Source organism: Wyeomyia smithii, chromosome 2 (genome assembly GCF_029784165.1).
Source record: "Wyeomyia smithii strain HCP4-BCI-WySm-NY-G18 chromosome 2, ASM2978416v1, whole genome shotgun sequence".
Classification (NCBI taxonomy): domain Eukaryota; kingdom Metazoa; phylum Arthropoda; class Insecta; order Diptera; family Culicidae; genus Wyeomyia; species Wyeomyia smithii.
Window position 1 is genome coordinate 15,487,482 of NC_073695.1, and position 27,188 is coordinate 15,514,669.

A 27,188-nucleotide genomic window follows, 5' to 3' on the forward strand; every position below is an offset into this window, starting at 1 on the left:
AAATGCAATGAAAAAAAGTTCCGCGACATAATTGTAACTATTACACACATTTCGTGCCCTGCGCGCAGCCCTTTTGCGTGTGCACCTTCTTATCTCTTGCTGTGTGACCTCCCCTGGGATGCAAAGTAAAGAGAAACAAATCGCATGGTCCATTCACTTCGCCGCATCGGAGACCCGGCCACGGTTGACGAACGCACGCCACGCCAACGGAACGCAAATTATAATTCCAGTTTGAAGCAAAATGACCGCTAATGACTCGTTGTGAGTCTCTTGACTTGAAACTTGCACACTCGGGCACGGTGAGGATGGTGACGGTGACGATGATGGTAATGGAGCTGAACAAGAAGATGATGATGATGCCAACGGACCCCAACTGGACATCATTGGGTTGCTTGCAGCTGGGTAACAATAGGAGGGAACCCGGTTTGCCTTGACGGCTGCAATTTGTGGCGTTGAGTAGAGCAGCCCAATGCATACTGCACTTCTTGGGTTACCCGGCAAAGACGACAACGCCATCGGCTCGGTTCCACAGTAGCGGGGAGCAGCAGATGATAACAGCAGGGTCGGAAGAATTTTAATTATAGGTTGAACAACTGTATCGCCATTCCAGATGCAAATTGGTACGTCCGTGTCTTGGGGTGAGGTGGTACCGTATTGGTTGGATATCCGGTTGTCGTTAGTAGGAAAATAGTAGAAAAAAACTTGTTTCAATACATGTGTTAATAAATTTCACCCAGTGCCGGTACTACGATGCTTGACGGTAGCTCAGCGGTAAGCAACTTGTTGATTGAACATTGTCGTGGTAAAAGCGTCGAGTGGATGGAAAATAGACGCAGCGACAAGAAATTGCTTTTTTTGCCGGGGTTGTTGTTGGCAGATGTGTTCAGACAAAAGGGATCATGGTTCCTTGTACACTGCATAATTCAGCAGGCATTAAAATGTGTAGTTTTGTTATGTTCCATCAATAATAATCAGCAAAATTCTGTCTGCAATTTCAACTTCAGGATAAAATGACTAGAATTTTAGAAGTTTATATTGCTGTCGAATAATCCAGATTAGTCTGGCATGCAAAACCTTGCAAATATCGATAACGAAATAGTGGGATTCGAGGCTAGATCTCATTTTGAAATCAGATCCCTTGGAATGCATGATAAATCATGAGATAATAAACAAAATCCGCAACGATAAATAAAATCTCTATTTGCAGTTATATGCAATACATTAGGTAACATTTCACGCTGAAAACCTGACGATCGCGTCGGTTGCATCAGAACCCACGGCAGTGGGTCCGGTTAAGCTGCTTCCTCTTCTTCTTATGCTTCTTTATACCGGGCACTAAGGCAAATAAACATAAATTATGACTGACCGGGTGGTGTTTTGATAACATTTCCATTACCCGCGTCGGACAGCACCAGGAAGTGCAAAACTTTTTGCGGTCATTGGAACGCCATCCCGCGTGCATCATCACCCTGATAGCAGACCAACAAAATCCATTAGTGTTCCCGTTTTTCTAATAATAATTTGCATAATACACATACCTGTCTAACTGATCATTGCAGTGCAGTTGCCGCGTATTGCGACTACGATCGGTTCGGTGCGACAAAGCCTACAAGCGGCGGCTAGTAAAAACGTGGTCCGTTTCGTGGTTCTTCTAATCATACGTTTATTTTTCCCCGTTCCACACAGGTGCATCTATATTTCTCCGCTATCCCCGAGGACAAGGTTCCGTACGTCAACAGCATCGGAGAGCGTCATCGGGTCCGTCAGTTGCTCCAGCAGCTTCCACCACACGATAATGAGGTAAGTTGGTACTTTATGTATGGATTTAGCAGTTTATTTTGGTTTTTCTGTTAGAGTAAACCGCGTCTTTTGAGAAAATTTATGAAACTTTATTTCAAACTAGCTGAATGTACCCGGCCTTGCTCGTGTAAAAATTTCTGCTTTTTCTATAATTTCCTATATTTTCATATATTTTTTCTAACCCATATTATATTCCTGTGCAATATGATTGAAGTTCCTTTTATGATTAACAATCGATGCGAAGGCATTCCAGCTGGGTCGAGTGAGTTCAAAAATTCTGTTGAAAAATGGATTGCCTTATCGGCATATTCGAGGGTATCGATTACCTTACAATGAACTCAAATTACACTAAAATTACATAATCAATGGCCTAAGCTCACCTCTGATAGAGAAAATTAGTGCTTGTTTTGTCTTCTCGTTTTGCTTTTTGTGTAAACAATATCAATATCATCCCTATAGTTAAACATCAGTCTTCATGAATTGATTAACAATTTGGAGATAGGGAGACTATCTCCACATTTGCCGCAAGTTTTGAATCACTTCCAATGCAGAAAAACATCCCTCACTATACCAAACGTTCGAAGACCAATTTTCGGTTTTGGGGAGTCAGCTCTGACCTATGAATATTTTTCTTCTTGCATTTGAAAATAGCGTTGGACACCCGTTGTCATTTTCTGAACATAGTTCTCTTTTTAGAGATATCGACATGATTTGCCCATTTTACTCAGCTTCACAGGTTTTCAGAAAGCAGAAATCGCGGAATTGATTTCAAAACAACGTTTAAATATTACGTCCAAGCCTTCTTCTGTATTCTAGTAACCTTTCCAGAACATGTAATCCGCCGTGTACGATTTGAAAATTTGCGCCGGACATAAATATTTGGATTCTGGACGTCATCTTGATATCGAAAATATGTATATTGCAGAGCTTATATTCGTTTTTCAAAAAATTCTGAAACCGGAAGTCGCCATATTGAATTTAAAAAATGTCGTTGGACTTTTATTTCTGGTTTCTAAAGGTCTTCCAGATCCGGAAAAACCAATGTTTGGAGGTTTGCAAACCGTTTTCTAAAGTTGTATACAACTTCCCAGCAACCAAAAGTTGCCATCTCTGTTTTAGAAAAACATCGGACATCATACTCCGGTCCCTAGTTATCAACTTCTGGCCTAACCAACCGAGGGCATGAAAGTTATCGTACCTTTTCAAAAAGTTCCCATAGAGCACTAAAAGACCTGACTTTCTTGAAAAATAAGACCCCCTCACTCATTGATAGCTGCCCCTTTCTCTTTCCGACATCATGTTCCGGTCTCTGGAAATCAATTTCCGGTCTCCAGACATGACCAAAGGCCTAAAAACTATCGTATTCATTCAGAATGTTTCCATAATGCATGAAAAAACTTGATTTTCTGACCAATTAAGACCCTCTCCTCCTTTGTGGGTTGCTCCTTCTTCTTCCCAATATTTCTATGACCACTTCCTCTGTACGAAGAACACGTATGCCAAGTTTGGTTGAAATCGGTACAGTCATTCGAGAGTTATGCTGGAACATACATACATACATACAATTTTTTTTTTAAATAAACAGCTGGATTTTAGGAGTTCTCATCTTATTTGATCGATGCTCTTAACCAAATTTAAATTCGGTAATAGTTGAGCTTCAGCAACTTTTCCAAACTTTTTTTATCCAAAACGCTAGATTAGACTCTCCGTTATCATTTATGCAAGAATTATGTCAAGAAATTGTTCCAAAAACGGATCAAAGCAGGTTGGATGTTTTGAAACACTTCTCTAGAAACATTTGCTCGAATGCCGATTTTCGGCTGCAAACAGACGTCACTACGTTTCAAAAAAGGCCAATACTTGGGAATATATGATCAATTTTCGTATAACGATGTCATTCCGATTCCGAAAATACCCATATTGCCAAGTATATAATTCAATTATTAATTTTCGCAGATTTCCAGAAACCGGAAGTCGGCAACCCAAGTTTCAAAGTATCATCAGACACCGATAACCGGTTCTTAAGAGTCATTTTTGCTCCAAAAATACCAACATTGAGGGGTTTTTGAGTATTTTCCACAGTTTTAAATGGCTTCCCAGAAACCAGAAGTCACCATCTTGGATTGAAAATGGCATCGAACATCATGTTTTGGTCTCTGGACATCCACTTTCGGCCTCCAAATATGACCTAGAACCCGAAAATCATCAAATTTCAATGAAAGGCTTCCATTATGTATAAAAATTTATTACTTTTGACCTCCTCCTTCTTTAAGGGTGACCCCTCCCCCTATCCAATATTTCTATGACCACTTCCTTTGTACAAAGAACACGTATGCCAAGTTTGGTTGAATTCGGTTCAGGCCTTCGAGAGTTATGCTGGAACATACATACATACATACATACAAAACTTCTCTTTTATATAAATAATAATAATAATAATAATAATAATAATAATAATAATAATAATAATAATAATAATAATAATAATAATAATAATAATAATAATAATAATAATAATAATAATAATAGTAATAATAATAATAATAATAATAATAAAAATAATAATAATAATAATAATAATAATAATAATAGATAGAAGATAGATGTTGAAACCCACACGAATTTTTTGCCAATTTCTTACGTTTTCACTTTTAACACGAGAATCGTATTAATTCATCCAATCTTTTTGCTGACAAAGAAGAATGAATGGTTTTATAGTGATCATACATTTCAAAGAATCCCAAAAAACTGGCAAAAAGGGATATTTTCTTATTAAAACTCTCATTTTCTAAACTTATTTTGGGATATCTTGAAACGGATGTATTTAGGATGTTATTCGCCAAGATTTTAAATTACTAGCAGAGTAATATTTGACATCGGAGTTTGATTATTCTCAATAAAATTTTAAATGAGTGGATGTAAAATATTGCTCTTAATAATTTTACATGGACTACACTGCCGCGCATAGCATGTCAGTCCCACCTGCATTTTCAGCAAGCCGAGAAAAACGCGTTTTTATATGATTTTATAACATTGCTTCTTACGAGATGGGACAATATGTTTGGATGTTTTCCATCAGTTTTTCAGAACAAAGTTGTTGAGCTCATCAATTGTCACGAAACTATGCACTGTTAGCTACCATTTACGCGTAATAACTCAATTTTACTGAAAATGCAAATGGGACTGATTTGCTATGCGCGGCAATACAGCACTTAAAAAAAATCATCAAAGCCAGCCATTTTCATACCCAAATTAATTTTTATGAATGATATAAGTAGATAAATTAGCCATCGAAGGATACAATCGCTGCAGGAGGGGCCATTGGGCAGTCAACTGCTTTAAAAATGATCTAACTGTTGGGAGGAATGCTTTAGGAAAAATTTTAATTTTTTTTTTTTTTATTCTCGCTTATTTTCCGTCGGTCTAATTCCGCCACTGTTGTGGCCAATCACCGAGCCCAGGGAGGCGACTCCACACCCAGGACCCTAACTCACGACCCGTTTATTAACGGACCGGCGCCAACGGCTTTACTTCCTCATGCGATGGAAGGCGTGATCCCAGAGATTTTTCGCCTCAGAAAATCTCCCGGTGTCGGCTAGGATTGAATCTAGACCAGTTGGGTTGGTTGTGAGTGGATCACGCCACCTCACAACCATCGACACCTATGTCGGCGGTGGGATTCGAACCCAGGCGTCGAGCGTGGTTGGCGGAGACGTTACCAACCACACTAGGCCCCCACTCAAAAAAAAAATTTAATTGGATCGGGTACATTGAAAGTTTCAAAAATTCAGTCCACAATGTCAGAAATTTTCACTAGTCCAGAGTTTGTTTCATCAACTGGTTGTGCAAAAGGAACAACTGGGGTTCTAGATGTTCCTGGCAGTGCTGGGAACTCCTTCTGGAACTTTAAATTTGCAAACCCAGGAGGAGTTAGCTTCGGTTTTTCCGCAGCACTGTTTGGTTTGTTTGTACCCTTCATTCCATTTTGAGAAATCTTAGGACCTTTTCGGGAGAGTTTAGGAGAAGGAATATTTTTTTTCCTTTTCTAGACTCCCCAGGATTGGCATAAGATGTTCCTGCTAGTGAATCGTCAGAATCGGCTTCATCAGATGAAGGAGTTTGATGCTATCCCTACGCTGCATGTACACCGCACATGTCGAGAGCTCATGCTGATTCTCCCCGCAGTAAATACATTTTTCAGTATTTTCACTACAGGAGTCCTCAGAATGATTCTCCCCACACTTGCCACAACGTACCTTATTGCAGCAGTACGGGGTGGTGTGGCTTAACTGGTTAGAATTCAGGCAGTGCATGACGCGGGGCACATAGCGCCGCACAGGAAGACGAACCCGTTGGATCGAGACCTGGCTAGGCAATGCAGACCCGGCGAACGTAACACGAAACGAGTGTAATGGAGTGTACTCTTTAGTGCCGCCGACAAGAGACAGAAACCGCAATTGCTTGCAATCTATTATCTTTACCTTTACATCGTGGCACAAAGAATTTTTGAAGCAGCAAAAGCCGCTTTTAAAAATACACTCGACCGACAGACTCGAATCGGTAATGACACCGTCAATCTCCACGTCTTGTACGGGTATATAAACGCGATACGCGCGTGTGAAGAGCTCGGAGCGAGCTATAGCGTCAGCCTGTTCCAGGTCGCTGACCACGACACGGAGCTTTGGGTCTGACCTTGGAATTTTCGATGACGGCCTTGTAATCTTTCGTCAGGTCTTTCGAAATCTGCAAAATGTTGTCAAACGGTTTTAATTTCGGTCCTGCCTTTGGCCGAAAATAAACAGTAAAGCGGGGCGAAGGGGGACTGTAGAATGGACAGAGAAGGGCGTAACAGAAGGTCAGGAGGTTTCGAAGACGGAAGACCGGGAGGTGAGGAATCTACCTCCAATGCACTAAAGCTAGCGCACTAGCGCCGACAAGAACACTTACCTTTTTACTTTTCTTCCAGCGGGGTACGATTGTTCGAAGCTGCAACCGTTACAGTCACACAGCAGCGCCAATACAGGCACACAGTAGCGAGCCGGTTACGGAATCACTTCACGTAGCGACACAGCACACTAGTCAGTTGGCCTTGAACGCGGATTATCTTATCTTTTGTTTGGCTATTCGTACACACGGACCGAATTATAATATCGACCACTTTGCACGCCCGTTTTTGTTGAGTCTTCGACGCGGAATAATTGTTATTGTATTGTATTGTATTGCTTTATTGAACACGTAACATAAGACATAAATCTTTTTCGTTACAAAGTATACAAATTACGAATGTATGAAGTGCGTCGACTTGTAGTAGTAGAAAAAATAACAAAGCGAATGTTCAAAGAATAATCATAAACATAATTAACACTTAAAGTATTCTAGACATCCTACCTTAAAAACTACCGTGCTGTCGGGGGGAGTGCGTTCCAACACACAAGACCTCGCACGAAGAAGGATTTGCCGTATTGTGCATTGCGATATTTGGTAAAATGAATTTTCTCACTCTTGTGCTCTGGAAAGGTACTAATTTGTTGTAAAGATATTCAGGCTTTTTCGTTCTAATGAGATTGTGGATTATCCTACATGCTCTAAATTTCGGAAAATTTGAAAAAGAACAACCTAAGAGGTTTTGTTGCAAATTAGTAACACTAGAATATCTGTTTAAGTCGTAAACAAAACGAACACATGAGTTCAACGCAACTCGTATTCTATCAAGCATGGCGGCAGAGGCAGAAGGTAGTAGAGAATCCATTGATACGAAATACGGATAAATCATCGGTTTGAGGAGCCGTTATTTAGTGTCACGATTAAAACAACGCGCCCAAGGGTATAAGTATCTTAGAGCACCGTGAATCTTACCACACTGATGCGAAAGGTGTTTTTCCCATGTAAAGCCCAACTCAATGGTTATCCCTAAACTAACAGCATGATCAACGAAGGAAATCGAATCATTACCTAGTACGATATTTGGTATGGGAATTGTGTTGCGCTGATTTGAGGATGTAATCAACAATGCATTAGTTTTGGAAGCATTTAATTTCAATGAATTATTAACGGACCAAGCTTCAATGTTCTTAAGCTCTTCATTAAGCATATTTTCAATATGATGCAAGTTTAATCTAGCGCAATTGAAATAAAGTTGTACGTCATCTGCGAATAAATGAACATTACAATATTTTAAAATCGAGGGTAAGTCGTTGATGTACATCGAGAACAAGATTGGCCCAAGGACCGAACCCTGGGGTACTCCTGAAAGAATAGGAAGATAATCAGAGTAACAATTATTATAAAAAACAGTCTGTTAACGGTAACACAAATAAGAATTCACCAAAGCAACGGAATTATCGTTGAAGAAGAACTTATTTTTGAGCTTTTCACACAATTTAGCATGCGTATCGAATCGCATTGTATCGAATGCTTTGGAAAAATCAAGTAAAATCATGACAGCTGATTTACCTCCATCAATTAGAATTCCAATGTCATCAATAACCTTCAGCATAGCTGTTTTTGTACTGTAACCTGGTCGATAACCTGACTGAACATGGGATAGTAGCTTGTGCTCGTTTATATATTTATAGTAGAACAAATATACGTTGTAAATCCACTAGCTTCGCATAAATACTATGTTGCTGTTGGAGATAATGCAAAAAACAGAACTAAACAGAGCGTAAAAACAGCCACTTTTAGGAAAAAACTGCGACACTCGTCAAACTACTCGCACTCCATTATTCGCTCAGTGTTGCCACATGTTAATTATCTTTTTATATTTGTTCTTGAAAAAAAATTCGGATTACTTTTTTCTGAAATATAAAATTATAATTATCAATTTCGCCGATGACGTCACACCAATCAATCAAACCGTTCTGGCTCTAAAAATATCGTACCGTAAAACGGGGTATCATTTATCAGCGCTGTTTAGTGGACGCTGAGATTTTCAGGCTCAAAATCGTGAAGTGAAAAGAAACCTAGCCTCAAAATTGTATACTGAAAAGCCACAATCCCGATTCACCTTTAAGCTTGAAGCAAATTTTATTGACTGTATTTTGCAAATATTTTACCAATACACTAAAGTCTTTTATACGCGGTTTTTACGCGGATTTCTCAAAAAAGTTGTTGTTTACGCGGCATGCTATTGATTCTTTTTCGAAAGTAGGGGAACTGCTCCATTATTCATCTCAGCCCGTATATTCATCTCATTCAACATGTAAACACAATTGAAAACAGGAAAAAACGCATATTTTCTTCTTAAACCAATCTGCTAATCCATGGAATGGATTCTTCTTAGTTCACTGTAGATTCCTCATAAAGCATAATCTTCAAAAACTCACTTAAAAGCACTAAATTTGATATTATAATCGGACATCAGCACTTGAAAACTCATTTAATTCAATCACCTACCTCAGAAAACAAAATCCGCGCATCGTTCTGTACGGCTACAACGGGACTCGTTTAGCAGCCAACCAAAGTTTTTTTCATCACTAGCGGACCACTTTTCATTTTAATCACTAAACAAAATCACTCACTGCACTAAGAATACTTTAATCTTTGAAATGTTCACTTCAAATTTCCTAAAACAAGCTTGAATTAGCAGAAATATATGAGATGATTTTCTGCATTCTCAAATTTCAACTGTATGTATTTTCATCTGTTTTCACTGCGTTGAAGAAAATCAAGAGTTGGCAACTCAGTTTCTGTTAATACGAAAAAATCATACTGAAAATGTTAAATTATTCTGACATAATTGACATGAATCTACAGCACTGTAGTGGTTACCTAGGTTACCACTTTTTCACGTAAACAACTGCAGCGGATATCTAGGCAACCTACTACGACGGTCTGCGGCTACGTTCATTCATGATAATGTGATTCATTCATGATTAACAGTGAGATGAATATAGGAGCATTGTGAGATGAATAATTGAGCAGTGATTCAAGTTTTGAGATGGATATGGAAGCGTTGTGAAAAATGGTTTGTTTTACAAAATTCATGATAAATTTAGCTAATTTTAGTAAATATACAATGCTAAACTATTCCATTAGAGTACGTAAGCATATTTAGCTTATTTGTTCAATGATTTCGTTAAAATTTGGTGTTTAATCTGTGCATTCTTCGTGAATACCGGCTTAATGAGATGAATAATGGAGCAGTTCCCCTATTCAGCAGAAGTGTCTTTAGCGAATGATTTCACGTGAATTTTGGAATTTTGCGTTTTTTACGCGCTACGTATCTCCTGCGTAAAAAAGACTTTAGTGTACTCTACCAAAAACAGTAAAACCACAGACTAACAGACATAACACGTCGAACAAATTTTCAATAAAATCCTCGTATTGATGATTCCAGTACTTTACGTTAGTAACACTAGCACCATCTGCTGTCGTGTTCGCGCTGCGTCATGTATTTTGACATCAGCGTCAGCGTTACTGCATGTGTCAAATGGGGAACTACAAAATATGTATGAGATTGCATGACAGCGCCCCAGACGAAGTTTTCGCGCGATGACTGTTATTCGATTGAAGATTTGAAATGAACGTTTTTTGTGGCGATGGAGCTTTGTTCCAGTGTTACGTCTGTTAGTCTGTGGTAAAACCTTTGTTTTTTTTTGTATTGTTTTTGTCGCCCAAAACACAAATAAAAGATTGATTAGATATTGATACAAAAGATTCATCACAGTTGAGACATACTTGTTATCCAAGTTTCAAACCTAATCAAAAGTTGCGATAATTTCGTAGAATAGTGACTTCGAACCAACCAGCTATACAACTGTACAAAAATTTAATGTTGCATCAAATACACAGTACAAAAAATTAATTCTCTCGGCATAAAATAAAAGAAAAAGGTATCAGTAGCTTAAACTTGAAAAACTTATCTTTTGCGATGTTTAACAAATGTGTAAGAGTATTTCTAGACCAAAAGTATAACAAATTTATGCGACTGTCTTCTATCCGAATAAAACTTTGCTGATAAGTCGCTCATTTCTCATTAATAAAAAAGGGCCAGTTACTGTTGAAAAAATCGTACTTGAAAATTGAATGGGAAAATGTACATACATAATAAGCAGAAATTTTCTATTAGCAGAAAGAAAAAATCAACAACATTTAAATAGAGGTTTTCTTAACAAAGAATTCAATTTTCAAAAAAAAATTACGAATACATATATGTGTCATTTCATGACACTGGGCGACGAAAGTGAAAAAATAAATGGCCATTTAAACACTTTCGACTTGGCACAGGAATGCTTGAAAAACTGTTATTTTTATTTTTTTTACAGTTTGAGCTCTTTAAGTAAAATAAAATAAAAAAAGATGGACAAATTTTTATTAATTTTTTTACTGAAAATAGTGTTTTTTTTTTTCAAATAAATAATAGAAACTTGATGATTTTCATTTTCATTTGTATTTTAATTTTGTGCCAAAAACAATATCGATAACGAATTCTCTCAACTAATCTAGTAGATCGATACCAGGGCTGGCGGTTGATGTGGGTAGTATGGGTAGTAGTACCCACTCGGAAAATATTCCTGTGGGTACTTACCCACACGGAATTATCAGACAAAACCAAAAAACCGGTATGTTTTCTATTTTCGAAACTTAAAATTGCCGCGCGTATGTGCGAGCAACCACTTTTAATAAATATCGTTGAGCGAGAGTTTATAAAACTGCAGATTCCATGCATTTCTAAGCAATTTGCTATCAAACAAAATTTTGATTTCGAAAATTCAGGAGCAACTTTTGTGAATTTTGTTTTATTGGTTAATAAGTGAGAGATTAACTACAGTAATTGAAGTCTCATCAGAAGTCCGCTTAAGTTTAAATTCGGGATGGAAACTTTTTTCGAGGGGACAAAACTTTAAGCACACACGCAAAAGTTCAAGTCTTGTATAAGCATTGTGTCTTCCCGATTCGCACAAATTTTGCACTAAAATCGCACAATAAATGTGTGAAAAGGATAACGCAACAGTTGTACTGCGAATACATTGACACAGTTTGAAATCAGAATATGTATCATATATCGACACTTTATTACTCACATCGAGTGTATTAGTGACTGCTACTCATGGAGCAGTGCAAGCAGCGAACAACAACTTGTGAACTCACTAGATTTATATAGCTATAATGCTCGATCCATTTATCTCGATGGATTTGATCATTTGAAAGTACCATTGACTGATTTGCAAAAAATAACGAAATAAAATTCTGTTCACAACATTTTGTAATCAACGTAGCTTCACCGAAAACCCTCCATTCCACAAAGCCACAAAAGCGTTGCTGATTTTTTATGGCAACACTTGTAAATTGAAAATAATTTTTATTTCTCATCCTGTGCAGCTTTTTTCTCAAGCGACGAGAGAAATTTCTCTCTCGCTCGTAGAATTCCCATGTACGTGCGGGTGCGACAAGACTAGAAACGTCATATACAATTCGCTGGTTGCTCTTTCGCTTCTCTTTCGGTTGTATTGCGACGCGCAAGGTCTCGTGTCTCGTCGCTTTACGAAATGAGCAAGATACCCGTGCTGTACATACTTGATACTAGTGTTGTTAGTGTCACTCATACTGGGGGTGCGTGCTTGCTGCGGGGAATGCATGAAGAAGAAAGAGTATCTCGAACGCGTGTGTGCAAAAGACTTGAGAAGCGTAGCATATGTCTCGTTCTCAAGCAGAAAGGAGGAGAAAGGTTTTGCTTCTCGCTCGCTTTGCAATGCTGCTTGATACCAGTTGAAACTGTAGTAGTTAGGAGCTGCCAAATACATTGAAAAAAACGCTAGAGCAGTAATAGCGTTATGCCCAACACGCAATCATTGTACTGGTTCCAAATTACATCAACTTTTGCGCAGAAAACGCACAATTTTGTACTGGTTTCGCAACATTCAACTTTTGCGTGCAGACTAACAGACGTAACACTGGAACCTAGCTCCACCGCAACAAAAAACGATCATTTCAAATTTCCAATCGCATAACAGTCATCACGCGAAAACACCGTCTGGGGCGCTCTCATGCAATCTCATACATATTTTGTAGTTCCTCATTTGACACATGCAGTAACTCTGGCGCTGACGTCGAAATTCATGACGCAGCGCGAGCACGCCAGCAGATGGTGCTAGTGTTACTAACGTAAAGTACTGGAATCATCCAAACGATGATTTTATTGAAAATTTGTTCGACGTGTTATGTCTGTTAGTCTGTGCTTTAAGCGTTCACGTTTGCATTGGTAAAAAATGCACAAAAAATGTCGATTTTACATGGATTTATCTTTACACGCACTAACGTAACAACCCATGCAGCATCAATCATAGTAACCCAAGAGTCGGCAGAAAAAATTTAACCTGAACTCTAACTGTGATGACAAAATCAGTTAAACTACAGAAGACTTTTTTTCGTTCAAAAATGATGACTTCCGGTTTCTGGAAGAAAACTGCAAATGACGGAAAACCATTGAATATGAGAACCGGGAATCACTGTCCTTAATTTCAAAATGGCGTCTGGAGTTGATTTTCGGTCTCTGGGTATCATTCCGATTCTAGAAATACTCATATTCGATGATATTTGGTAATCTTTGGTTCTTTACCAGATACCGGAAGCCATCATGTTGAAATTCATAATGGCCACTAAGGCCATTTTCAATTTAAAAAAAAATCACATGCTTGATTTATCCTTCAAGAGGAGTTTAAGCAAATGTAACAAATCTATGAAGTTATGAAGCTGTGTGTCGGTAAAATTTTTCAGTACGATAATGTTGAAAATAACATCTGACTGAGGTAAAACTTGTGACGATCAATAAACCGTTCATGGGTGAAATTTTCGGGAAATAAGTGGTGTGAAAAATGTTAATCAATGAAATTTTACAAAATTCGTTTTAGAAAACTGAAATACTTTGAAACTGCAAAGTTGAAAATGTGATCAGCTGTGATTAAGACTTTGTTCTTGTAGATAATTAAACGACAAAGTTGCGGGTAAAAGCAAAACCTTGGTGCTACATTCCGATTCGGAGCTTGACCTTCTTCTTATTTATACACAGACTTCGCAGCCGACTGTTTAGGGTAGCAATACTCAGAGGGAGAGATATGCGAAGAGAGTGTTGTGAGCCAAACGAACATGTCAAAATTCGAGCCAAACGAACAAGAAAGGTAACACATTGAAAGGTATTGCAATATGGGTCAATAAGGAATATATTTATTTTTACACGTTTTTCATGTTCTATTGTTAAACAATGGATTGAGAATGCTCCAAAGCTGCTTCATCACAGTGATTTTTAACTGGTGGTTCACAAACCCTTTGTATAGTCTACAGAATAATGATGAAAGTACATAAAATTAAACATAAACATAAAATTTAACACCTTCACGGTTTTTGTGATGCACTTTATTAATCCCCAGGACTTCCACCGACACCATCAATTATACGAGCCGAATAAAAAAGTTAGTCAACATTGCGCTTTGAGAAAAGATCTGGCACCTCTGATATGTGAAACCTTGTTGCCAAATCAGCGGTTTTTTCATCGCTTATCTCTCCCTCTGAGGATCTCTAGTTTAGGGTACAGGACAATTGCAGGGCTAGCGCTACGATCCTACTGACACTAACAGTCTCTCCCGAAGCCGAGACTCGAACCTACGACGACCAGGGTTGATATTTGTTGACACTCTTGCGTGAAAGTGAAAAAAAAGCATCCATAAACGTTATTATTTTACAATCCTTTCAGAGTTCTCCCTTCCCGCTTTTTGCATGAAAGTGAACTGTCAAAACACCTCATTATATTTCATGCGATGAAAGCAAGACAACAAAATCAGTTTATCAGTTAACGAAGATTGTCAAGGCATCGGTCAGTGTCAGTGAAAAAGTATCTCGGTTAGGTTCATTTTGGTTGAGTGGACTGTTTGTTTTTCTTTTTCGCTTTGAAGTGAAGATCATTTGGTTGGATTTGTCGTCAAATTTTATTCCGTAACCGTGAACGATGCGCGCGATCTATTTCATCTGAGTATAACAACACGTTACTAGGACGAAAATCTAGTGTATATGAAAGAGTGCTGCGATCGTTGGAAGTGAAAATTGAATGTAATTTTCGAAGAATTTTGCTGGGGAAAATAACTGTTATCAGCACTGACGACGACTGACTTGTTAGGCCAGCATCGAGGCCATCTGGGAGAAAGTTGCGGGTAATTTTATTGAAAAGATGCCAACTATATATTTCATGCATTATTGTCAGCAAATTTTTGCACACTGAAATATATGAATTTTTAATAAGTCTGATACGAATTTTGAATTGTTTTTATGTCCAAAGATATGAAGGTTAGCCAACGAGCAAAAATAAAATAAAATTAAAATTGGCAACGGCCTAATAAATATCATAAAATGTTGATTCCCCTAAATCTTTCACCACCTAGTCTGGATAACGAAAAACAGAAGTTATTACTAGAAGTTTGATAAAAAGTGTTTTGTCAACTTGTTTAAATCTTCGCTTTAATTTTTAGAAAATTATTGGATTGCACATATCTCTACGAAATTATGCGAAAAATTGAATTATGTTGTCTCAAAAAACTGTAAAAAATGCTTGATTAGATGCATAGATTTCAAGTACTGATTGAGTAGCTTGGAATAAAAATGGTTTTTAAATATCAAATTTTTTACTTGTTTTGAACATCAAGTATGTGTGAAAAGAGTAATACAGTGAATTGTTTTTATCACTTATGAAAAAAAATTTCTTATAATATTTCACGCAAATTTAAATGATATTGCACATAATACGCCAAGAGCAACCGAAATTAGAAATAGAAAAAAATTTATGTGATGTGTAAGGGGCCATCCACATACCACGTGGACAGATTTTTAACGATTTTGACCCCCCCCCCCCCCCGTGGATAAATACCCAGGGGGGATCTATCTGTCAAAAATCGTGTAACCAACATATTCGGCAACATGGTGTTTGTTTTGGTTTTTGTTCCTTTTGGTCATGAAATTGATCGATGTGAAATATTATAGAATTGGAATGTTTTTCATCGAAACTCGAGAAACCTCGGAAAACTTTCATGAATGTTGTTTAGCTATTCACATTTTTCCCCCATTATTGTTCATAGTTACAAACATCATGGACCAACAAACGTCATGGACCAGAGTTGATCTGCGATAACACACACATATATAAAATTTGACAGCAGTGAATCCCCTCTGCAAATACCCATATAAATTCTTTTTTTTTTTTTGTGGGGACCGTGGACATTACCCAACCCCCACCTCCCCCCCAAGCTGTCCACGTGGTATGTGGATGGCCCCTAATGTTATTCAGAATTTTTTACTTAAAAAGGAACTAGTATAAGACCACGTGGTTTCAGAAACGAAACCCTTGCTTGTTTTTCACTTGTCGACAATTTTCGACGCCTTTTCACTGCAGCTGAAATGGGCAAAAATTGCATTTCACGTTACGGTGTGTGGTCAATGTCGCCACTTGCAGACCAGCAAGAAAGGTGAAGAAACGGTTAGGAGAAAAAATAATAATAATAATAAATTATCCGCTCCACTCCGTTGCTACTCGAGGCGACTCAAGTGGCAATGGGGGGGGGCTCCCGTTAAGCAATGCTTGATGCGGCTGCTGATGCTGGGGGAAAATATCCGTTCCATCGCGCAGCGAAATGCAAACAAACAAACAACGCGTACAGAAGTAAATATTTTCTGATCGGTTTTTGTTATTTTTCTGTTGTTGTTTCTCTGCGTTCGCTGTTGAAACGATTTCTCTGCAGGTGCGATACTGCCATTCACTGACCGATGAAGAGCGCAAGGAGCTGAAGCTTTTCTCGGCCCAACGGAAGCGGGAGGCCCTCGGCCGGGGGACCGTGAAGCAGCTCACGACGAACCAGATTTGCGATGGCGTAAGTGTTAGCTAGCTTGTTTTTGTCACATCAACATGTGTTTACCTTTCTTGTTTCCTATCCATTCACAGTGCGGCGAGTGTATTTCCTCCGGTGACATGGGAGTGTACGCGTCTCGGTTCGATCCGGACACCTGCTGGCATCCGGCCTGCTTCGTGTGCTCCGTCTGCAAGGAACTGCTGGTCGATTTAATCTATTTCCACCGGGAAACTCGTCTGTATTGCGGGAGACACCACGCGGAAACACTGAAGCCCCGCTGTTCGGCGTGCGATGAGGTGAGAAGAGTTTAGGTTTTCCATTTATAGATACGACTAGTTCAGAAAATGTTTGGTTTTGAACTTGTAGATCATTCTCGCTGATGAATGCACCGAGGCGGAGGGACGAGCGTGGCATATTAAGCACTTTGCCTGCTTCGAGTGTGACAAACAACTCGGCGGTCAACGGTAAGAGTTTTTACTACCTTCTCTACGAGTCATGCTGGCCATAACGAGCTACTAATGGATCGTTCATTTTCCAGGTACATTATGCGCGATGGGAAGCCCTACTGCCTGCACTGCTTCGACGCCATGTTTGCCGAATACTGTGATTTCTGCAGCGAGCCAATCGGTGTTGATCAGGGCCAAATGAGCCACGATGGTCAGCATTGGCACGCAACGGACAATTGCTTTGCCTGTAGTACCTGCCGATGTTCGCTACTCGGACGGCCGTTTTTACCTCGTAGAGGGGAGATTTATTGCTCCATAGCATGCAGTAAAGGCGAGCCACCCACGCCCTCGGACGGCTCGGTTCCCACTGTTCTGCCCACGCGCAGTCGCCTGAGGGGCAGTCATCGACCGCTGGACGATGGCTGCGAACAGCCACCACCGCATTTGCCAAAGTCACCCGAGCCGCTGCAAAGCCCGATCATCGAAAGAAGCACCCCCAACTCCAGTCCCGCCAAATACTCGCACACGGAATTATCCACCAACGTTTCCAGCTCGGTTCCAGCAACCGAACTGAATGAGACGCATTTCTCCATTTCAGCAGATAACGACGTACAAACTTACACCGGAAGTGGTGCTACCTCGCCCGTCTCCTGCCGGACGATTCCCTACTCCGAACCAAGTGACCTCGTGGACCATCACAACCAAACGCACCAGCATGAGTCTTTACCTCCGCTCAACTCCAGCCACCGGAGGATCCCACAATGTTCACCCGAGCTTACCCGCCTCCTGAACAAAGACCGAAGCCGACAGCCGCTGGATCTGACCGATCTTAGCCTAAGCCTGGACAACTGGCAAGCCGATCATCACGGTCAGCTGTCGATCGCACCCAGCATAGCAAAAACCAATCCATCGCTCACTTCCTCAATGCCGGAGTTAACTCAACAGCTGCAGCAACAAACCCAGCTCTCCTACCACCACCCGCAGCCAGCCTACGACGACATTAGCCCGTTGGACAAATCAAGTGCAATAGATCCGGACGATGGCATCCAGAATGCCTCCGATGCATCCCACTCAATCGTGGAACTGCCGACCCCGCCGCCAATAGGTGAGTTGTAGTTCGATTTTATTGCATCTAATTAGAACACAATATTACTGCAATTGCTGGCAATAACAATCAAATAAGTTTTACTCCTATCCTATCTGTTGGGAAAATACGATACTCGACGTAAACAGACAGTAGTATGCATTTACTGTTTCGACATTTACAACCTAGTTTCAATCAATTCGATGTTAGGATTTATTATTCCTTGGTTAGTTGTTTTTAATAGTAATGAGTCGGATTTTCGTTTGAGAATTGCCCGCTTTATTATCCATATCTTGTTACCTCATTTTGTTGGAAATGTTATTAAAATTTAAATTTATTACTTCATGTATGGAAAAAATCAGCTCTGATATCTAAGCAAATCCGAGATAGTTATTCAGAGTTTTCCGGAATGTTTTGGCTATCTTTTTTTTTTTCATTTTGTTTTTTCGTAAGTCCGTTTTTTTTCTTTGAGGTTTTGATCGTAAGCGCAATTATTCATTCATTGAAGATTCGTTAGCCATGCTCTAAACATTTTTTTCCTTCATCATAATGAATGTCATTAAACTTTTACTGCTAATCGATCGATCGAAAACCAATTTGTTGACAAAATTAAACTATAAAAAAGAGTCTCACAGTTTGAAAAACACACAATAAAATCTCAATGAAACTAATAGTCTCTCACAATCTCCCTTACTCTTCCAGTTATTAAGAAAGAAGTCCGCTTCGAGGGCGACTTCCAGGACTCACTGCCCCGCTCGAAGGGCTACTGCAGCCGTTCCGGGGGTTCCCGGTCACGTTCGTCGTCCAAGTCGAAACGCAAATCCGACCGCAGCAGTGGTAGCAGCCACCACCATCACCACCAGCACGGTCATCGGACGGACCACCATTCGGGAGGAGGTTCCTACCAGCATCATCGAGGGGACCACCGGGAGCAAACGCAATCGTCCTCCAGCAATCGTCGATCACCGGGACGACGACGGGGTCGGTCGGCCGAAATGGTGACCGATCTGGATCATCACCACCGGGAGACGGATGGTAACGATTCGGACAGTCGCAGCGTCTGCTCGACCTGTTCGTCCAGTTCGTCCAGTGCCGATGACGACGTGTACGAGCTGCCGATGCGGCGGCCGTACGGTGGAACGCGGATTCACTACATGCCAAACAACTCGCTTGCCTGTGCCCGGAAGCGGAAACAGCTGCAGCACAGCCATCCCTACGAGAAAGACAATAAAAACTGTATCATATCGTGAGAGTCGAATGGTAACGCCCAGGTAAGGTCACCAACGAAACTTTGTATTGTATCAAAGCGCATTTCACGTGAGAAGTAGAGTTGGAAAAAAAATTAATATGTATATGAACAAGTTTTTGTTTGCCTAAGCAAAGTGGTTTTGAATGTATTTTCATTATTCTGGGTTCAAATTCTAGATTACGGAGGATAGTATATTTTATCGCAGGAAGCCAATACTCGAGAGATTTTGTGAGATTTTTTTCGTATTCTAGACATACCGTTCAGCTACCAATACAAAGCGGAAATGTATTAAATGCTCATATCGTAAGTGTATAAGAATTTTTATACATAGCAGTTTGATAGGAATAAAATTTTTACTGAAAAGTTGAATGAAAGGATGGGATGTTTTAGTTGTTAGGCCTAGGTTGAAGAAGCATAATTTGGTTGATTAATCAGATTTAATTTTTGCAAATCATGCTCAATATTCTCGAAAGCATGACAATCAACTGATAAATCTAAGGACCAACTTTCTAAATGAATGAGAATGAATGAATGAATGAAAATGACCAAATCAAGCCGAAGGCACTTGCATGCAACATTCTACAAGACTCTCGCAAGGCAGCCCGCGTAGCATACAATTGTCGGCCGTGCTCGAATTTTTATCAAGTGTCGAGCAGCACAATCTTTTCTGCATGTAAAGCAGCGCAATCTGCACGTGAATCAAAAAAAAACTTGCATCGTTTTTTCTCATTTTCTTCTTGAGTATGTATACCGTTCGGGACCGAAGGCCGTACACCACGTAGATTTTATTCAATTACCGGTTAACAGAAGAGTTGGTATGCAACAATAATTGCTTTAGTCCTACTAAATTTAAAATCGCCATGATATCTACGCATTTTTGTGAAATGCTTGATTTCCATCACACGCCGAACTCTCAGCTCCCTATAAAATATCAAAGAGTTTTTTCATGTAAATTTTTGTTTTAAGTGAAAAATTTTTTGATAGATTTTTAACGTAGAACTACGTCTCTCAGGAAGCTCAGTTACATAGAGATGTAAAATTAAAATCTAAAACCGGAAAAAGTTAAAAATGTGTCCAATTCCAAACGCTAATAAAGCAATCGATTGGAAAATCTTCTAAGAATCTTCCCAAATGTAGAATATTGTAATTTTTTTATTCGAGCTATTGTACAATTGAAAATCGTCAAGCATTATCGAAACGCAAAATTCGACCTCTGATTGGTCGTTATGTGATTGCTTACCCAAGCACGGTCGACAAAATTGTAGACCTAGTAATTCGGAATGTACTGTTTGGTCTATATATGGCCTGTTTTAGTCGAAATTGCTCATATTATTTCTAGACAGCGACTATATCAGTTGCAGCGAGTATCATCATCGATAGTAGCAAGGTCAGTCGATGCAGCGGCACTTCCTTTAATAAAATGCTGTCTTTGTGCGGTAGTGAGCAGCATCAGTAGTAGATGCATCCAATGAAAATTTGCCTCATTTTGACAACACACCAACGTTCGCGAAAGATAGCGTTCAAAATACATGAGCCGTTAAGTTCTGAGTGATAACAGTAACTTTGGGATCATTTTCTTTTTTGGCTTTTTCTGGCCTTTAGAAGGCGATTTCGGCCATTCTGAGCTTAATTTGGGATCATTTTCTTTTTGTGGTCTTTTCTGCCTTTTAGAAAGCGATTTCGGCCATTCTGAGCTTAATTTGGGATCATTTTCTTTTTTGGCCTTTTCTGGCCTTTAGAAGACTATTTCGGCCATCCTGAGCTTGATTTGGGACTATTTTCTCTTTTGGCCTTTTCTGGTCTTTAGAAGGTGATTTCGGTCATTCTGAGCTTAATGTGGGATCATTTTTTTTGCCTTTTCTGGCCTTTAGAAGGCGATTTCGGCCATTCTGAGCTTAATTTGGGATCATTTTCTTTTTTGGCCTTTCTGGCCTTTAGAAGGCGATTTCGGCCATTCTGAGCTTAATTAGGGATCATTTTCTTTTTTGGCCTTTTCTGGCCTTTAGAAGGCGATTTCGGCTATTCTGAGCTTAATTTGGGATCATTTTCTTTTTTGGCCTTTCCTGGCCTTTAGAAGGCGATTTCGGCCATTCTGAGCTTAATTTGGGATCATTTTCTTTTTTGGCCTTTAGAAGGCGATTTCGGCCATTCTGAGCTTAATTTGGGATCATTTTCTTTTTCGGCCTTTTCTGGCCTTTAGAAGGCGGTTTCGGCCATTCTGAGCTTAATTAAAAAAAAAAGCTTAATTTGGGATCATTATCTTTATTGGCCTTTTCTGGCCTTTAGAAGGCGATTTCGGCCATTCTGAGCTTAATTAGGGATCATTTTCTTTTTTGGCCTTTTCTGGCCTTTAGAAAGCGATTTCGGCCATTCTGAGCTTAATTTGGGATCATTTTCTTTTTTGGCCTTTTCTGGCCTTTAGAAAGCGATTTCGGCCATTCTGAGCTTAATTTGGGATCATGTTCTTTTTTGGCCTTTTCTGGCCTTTAGAAAGCGATTTCGGCCATTCTGAGCTTAATTTGGGATCATGTTCTTTTTTGGCCTTTTCTGGCCTTTAGAAGGCGATTTCGGCCATTCTGAGCTTAATTTGGGATCATGTTCTTTTTTGGCCTTTTCTGGCCTCTAGAAGGCGATTTCGGCCATTCTGAGCTTAATTTGGGATCATTTTCTTTTTTGGCCTTTTCTGGCCTTTAGAAAGCGATTTCGGTCATTCTGAGCTTAATTTGGGATCATGTTCTTTTTTGGCCTTTTCTGGCCTTTAGAAAGCGATTTCGGCCATTCTGAGCTTAATTTGGGATCATTATCTTTATTGGCCTTTTCTGGCCTTTAGAAGGCGATTTCGGCCATTCTGAGCTTAATTAGGGATCATTTTCTTTTTTGGCCTTTAGAAGGCGATTTCGGCCATTCTGAGCTTAATTTGGGATCATATTCTTTTTTGGCCTTTTCTGGCCTATAGAAGGCGATTTCGGCCATTCTGAGCTTAATTTGGGATCATTTTCTTTTTTGGCTTTTTCTGGCCTTTAGAAGGCGATTTCGGCCATTCTGAGCTTAATTTGGGATCATTTTCTTTTTTGGCCTATTCTGGCCTTTAGAAAGCGATTTCGGCCATTCTGAGCTTAATTTGGGATCATTATCTTTTTTGGCCTTTTCTGGCCTCTAGAAGGCGATTTCGGCCATTCTGAGCTTAATTTGGGATCATTTTCTTTTTTGGCCTTTTCTGGCCTTTAGAAGGCGATTTCGGCCATTCTGAGCTTAATCAAAAAAAAACTTAATTTGGGATCATTTTATTTTTTGGCCTTCAGAAGGCGATTTCGGCCATTCTGAGCTTAATTTGGGATCATTTTCTTTTTTGGCCTTCGGAAGGCTATTTCGGCCATTCTGAGCTTAATTTGGGATCATTATCTTTTTTGGCCTTTTCTGGCCTTTAGAAGGCGATTTCGGCCATTCTGAGCTTAATTAGGGATCATTTTCTTTTTTGGCCTTTAGAAGGCGATTTCGGCCATTCTGAGCATAATTTGGGATCATATTCTTTACTGGCCTCTAGAAGGCGATTTCGGCCATTCTGAGCTTAATTTGGGATCATTTTCTTTTTTGGCTTTTTCTGGCCTTCAGAAGGCGATTTCGGCCATTCTGAGCTTAATTTGGGATCATTTTCTTTTTTGGCCTTTTCTGGCCTCTAGAAGGCGATTTCGGCCATTCTGAGCTTAATTTGGGATCATTTTCTTTTTTGGCCTTTTCTGGCCTTTAGAAGGCGATCTCGGCCATTCTGAGCTTAATTTGGGATCATTTTCTTTTTTGGCCTTTTCTGGCCTTTAGAAGGCGATTTCGGCCATTCTGAGCTTAATTTGGGATCATTTTCTTTTTTGGCCTTTTCTGGCCTTTAGGAGGCGATTTCGGCCATTCTGAGCTTAATTAGGGATCATTTTCGTTTTTGGCCTTTTCTGGCCTTTAGAAGGCGATTTCGGCCATTCTGAGCTTAATTAGGGATCATTTTCTTTTTTGGCCTTTTCTGGCCTTTAGAAGGAGATTTCGGCCATTCTGAGCTTAATTAACAAAAAAACTTAATTTGGGATCATTTTATTTTTTGGCCTTTAGAAGGCGATTTCGGCCATTCTGAGCTTAATTTGAGATCATTTTCTTTTTTGGCCTTCAGAAGGCGATTTCGGCCATTCTGAGCTTAATTTGGGATCATTTTCTTTTTTGGCCTTTTCTGGCCTTTAGAAAGCGATTTCGGCCATTCTGAGCTTAATTTGGGATCATTTTCTTTTTTGGCCTTTTCTGGCCTTTAGAAGGCGATTTCGGCCATTCTGAGCTTAATTAGGGATCATTTTCTTTTTTGGCCTTTTCTGGCCTTTAGAAGGCGATTTCGGCCATTCTGAGCTTAATTAACAAAAAAACTTAATTTGGGATCATTTTATTTTTTGGCCTTTAGAAGGCGATTTCGGCCATTCTGAGCTTAATTTGAGATCATTTTCTTTTTTGGCCTTCAGAAGGCGATTTCGGCCATTCTGAGCTTAATTTGGGATCATTTTCTTTTTTGGCCTTTTCTGGCCTTTAGAAAGCGATTTCGGCCATTCTGAGCTTAATTTGGGATCATTTTCTTTTTTGGCCTTTTCTGGCCTTTAGGAGGCGATCTCGGCCATTCTGAGCTTAATTTGGGATCATTTTCTTTTTTGGCCTTTTCTGGCCTTTAGAAGGCGATTTCGGCCATTCTGAGCTTAATTTGGGATCATTTTCTTTTTTGGCCTTTTCTGGCCTTTAGGAGGCGATCTCGGCCATTCTGAGCTTAATTAGGGATCATTTTCGTTTTTGGCCTTTTCTGGCCTTTAGGAGGCGATTTCGGCCATTCTGAGCTTAATTAGGGATCATTTTCTTTTTTGGCCTTTTCTGGCCTTTAGAAGGAGATTTCGGCCATTCTGGGCTTAATTTGGGATCATTTTTTTTTTTGGCCTTTTCTGGCCTTTAGAAGGCGATTTCGGCCATTCTGAGCTTAATTAACAAAAAAACTTAATTTGGGATCATTTTCTTTTTTGGCCTTTAGAAGGCGATTTCGGCCATTCTGAGCTTAATTTGGGATCATTTTCTTTTTTGGCTTTTTCTGGCCTTCAGAAGGCGATTTCGGCCATTCTGAGCTTAATTTGGGATCATTTTCTTTTTTGGCCTTTTCTGGCCTCTAGAAGGCGATTTCGGCCATTCTGAGCTTAATTTGGGATCATTTTCTTTTTTGGCCTTTTCTGGCCTTTAGGAGGCGATCTCGGCCATTCTGAGCTTAATTTGGGATCATTTTCTTTTTTGGCCTTTTCTGGCCTTTAGAAGGCGATTTCGGCCATTCTGAGCTTAATTTGGGATCATTTTCTTTTTTGGCCTTTTCTGGCCTTTAGAAGGCGATTTCGGCCATTTTGAGCTTAATTAGGGATCATTTTCGTTTTTGGCCTTTTCTGGCCTTTAGGAGGCGATTTCGGCCATTCTGAGCTTAATTAGGGATCATTTTCTTTTTTGGCCTTTTCTGGCCTTTAGAAGGAGATTTCGGCCATTCTGAGCTTAATTTGGGATCATTTTCTTTTTTGGCCTTTTCTGGCCTTTAGAAGGCGATTTCGGCCATTCTGAGCTTAATTAGGGATCATTTTCTTTTTTGGCCTTTTCTGGCCTTTAGAAGGCGATTTCGGCCATTCTGAGCTTAATTAACAAAAAAACTTAATTTGGGATCATTTTATTTTTTGGCCTTTAGAAGGCGATTTCGGCCATTCTGAGCTTAATTAACAAAAAAACTTAATTTGGGATCATTTTCTTTTTTGGCCTTCAGAAGGCTATTTCGGCCATTCTGAGCTTAATTTGGGATCATTTTCTTTTTTGGCCTTTTCTGGCCTTTAGAAAGCGATTTCGGCCATTCTGAGCTTAATTTGGGATCATTTTCTTTTTTGGCCTTTTCTGGCCTTTAGGAGGCAATCTCGGCCATTCTGAGCTTAATTTGGGATCATTTTCTTTTTTGGCCTTTTCTGGCCTTTAGAAGGCGATTTCGGCCATTCTGAGCTTAATTAGGGATCATTTTCGTTTTTGGCCTTTTCTGGCCTTTAGAAGGCGATTTCGGCCATTCTGAGCTTAATTTGGGATCATTTTCTTTTTGTGGTCTTTTCTGCCTTTTAGAAAGCGATTTCGGCCATTCTGAGCTTAATTTGGGATCATTTTCTTTTTTGGCCTTTTCTGGCCTTTAGAAGACTATTTCGGCCATCCTGAGCTTGATTTGGGACTATTTTCTCTTTTGGCCTTTTCTGGTCTTTAGAAGGTGATTTCGGTCATTCTGAGCTTAATGTGGGATCATTTTTTTTGCCTTTTCTGGCCTTTAGAAGGCGATTTCGGCCATTCTGAGCTTAATTTGGGATCATTTTCTTTTTTGGCCTTTCTGGCCTTTAGAAGGCGATTTCGGCCATTCTGAGCTTAATTAGGGATCATTTTCTTTTCTGGCCTTTTCTGGCCTTTAGAAGGCGATTTCGGCTATTCTGAGCTTAATTAACAAAAAAACTTAATTTGGGATCATTTTATTTTTTGGCCTTTAGAAGGCGATTTCGGCCATTCTGAGCTTAATTAACAAAAAAACTTAATTTGGGATCATTTTCTTTTTTGGCCTTCAGAAGGCTATTTCGGCCATTCTGAGCTTAATTTGGGATCATTTTCTTTTTTGGCCTTTTCTGGCCTTTAGAAAGCGATTTCGGCCATTCTGAGCTTAATTTGGGATCATTTTCTTTTTTGGCCTTTTCTGGCCTTTAGGAGGCGATCTCGGCCATTCTGAGCTTAATTTGGGATCATTTTCTTTTTTGGCCTTTTCTGGCCTTTAGAAGGCGATTTCGGCCATTCTGAGCTTAATTAGGGATCATTTTCGTTTTTGGCCTTTTCTGGCCTTTAGAAGGCGATTTCGGCCATTCTGAGCTTAATTTGGGATCATTTTCTTTTTGTGGTCTTTTCTGCCTTTTAGAAAGCGATTTCGGCCATTCTGAGCTTAATTTGGGATCATTTTCTTTTTTGGCCTTTTCTGGCCTTTAGAAGACTATTTCGGCCATCCTGAGCTTGATTTGGGACTATTTTCTCTTTTGGCCTTTTCTGGTCTTTAGAAGGTGATTTCGGTCATTCTGAGCTTAATGTGGGATCATTTTTTTTGCCTTTTCTGGCCTTTAGAAGGCGATTTCGGCCATTCTGAGCTTAATTTGGGATCATTTTCTTTTTTGGCCTTTCTGGCCTTTAGAAGGCGATTTCGGCCATTCTGAGCTTAATTAGGGATCATTTTCTTTTTTGGCCTTTTCTGGCCTTTAGAAGGCGATTTCGGCTATTCTGAGCTTAATTTGGGATCATTTTCTTTTTTGGCCTTTCCTGGCCTTTAGAAGGCGATTTCGGCCATTCTGAGCTTAATTTGGGATCATTTTCTTTTTTGGCCTTTAGAAGGCGATTTCGGCCATTCTGAGCTTAATTTGGGATCATTTTCTTTTTCGGCCTTTTCTGGCCTTTAGAAGGCGGTTTCGGCCATTCTGAGCTTAATTAAAAAAAAAGCTTAATTTGGGATCATTATCTTTATTGGCCTTTTCTGGCCTTTAGAAGGCGATTTCGGCCATTCTGAGCTTAATTAGGGATCATTTTCTTTTTTGGCCTTTTCTGGCCTTTAGAAAGCGATTTCGGCCATTCTGAGCTTAATTTGGGATCATTTTCTTTTTTGGCCTTTTCTGGCCTTTAGAAAGCGATTTCGGCCATTCTGAGCTTAATTTGGGATCATGTTCTTTTTTGGCCTTTTC

General features: G+C 39.6%; 1 protein-coding gene across 10 annotated transcripts in view; it reads left to right on the plus strand.

Annotated features, from left to right (window-relative positions):
- LOC129722415 (protein prickle-like) overlaps nt 1-19,784 on the plus strand; it is a 209,595-nt gene extending 189,811 nt beyond the window's left edge. For all 10 annotated transcript variants that reach the window (XM_055675837.1, XM_055675838.1, XM_055675839.1 and 7 more), the window contains 6 exons: nt 1,687-1,800; nt 16,524-16,652; nt 16,724-16,927; nt 16,998-17,095; nt 17,170-18,182; nt 18,864-19,784. In XM_055675837.1, the coding sequence (XP_055531812.1) occupies nt 1,687-1,800; nt 16,524-16,652; nt 16,724-16,927; nt 16,998-17,095; nt 17,170-18,182; nt 18,864-19,411 (2,106 nt within the window). In that variant the 3' untranslated portion in view covers nt 19,412-19,784. The remainder of the gene's footprint in view (nt 1-1,686; nt 1,801-16,523; nt 16,653-16,723; nt 16,928-16,997; nt 17,096-17,169; nt 18,183-18,863) is intronic.
- Nucleotides 19,785-27,188: the final 7,404 nt, after the last annotated feature.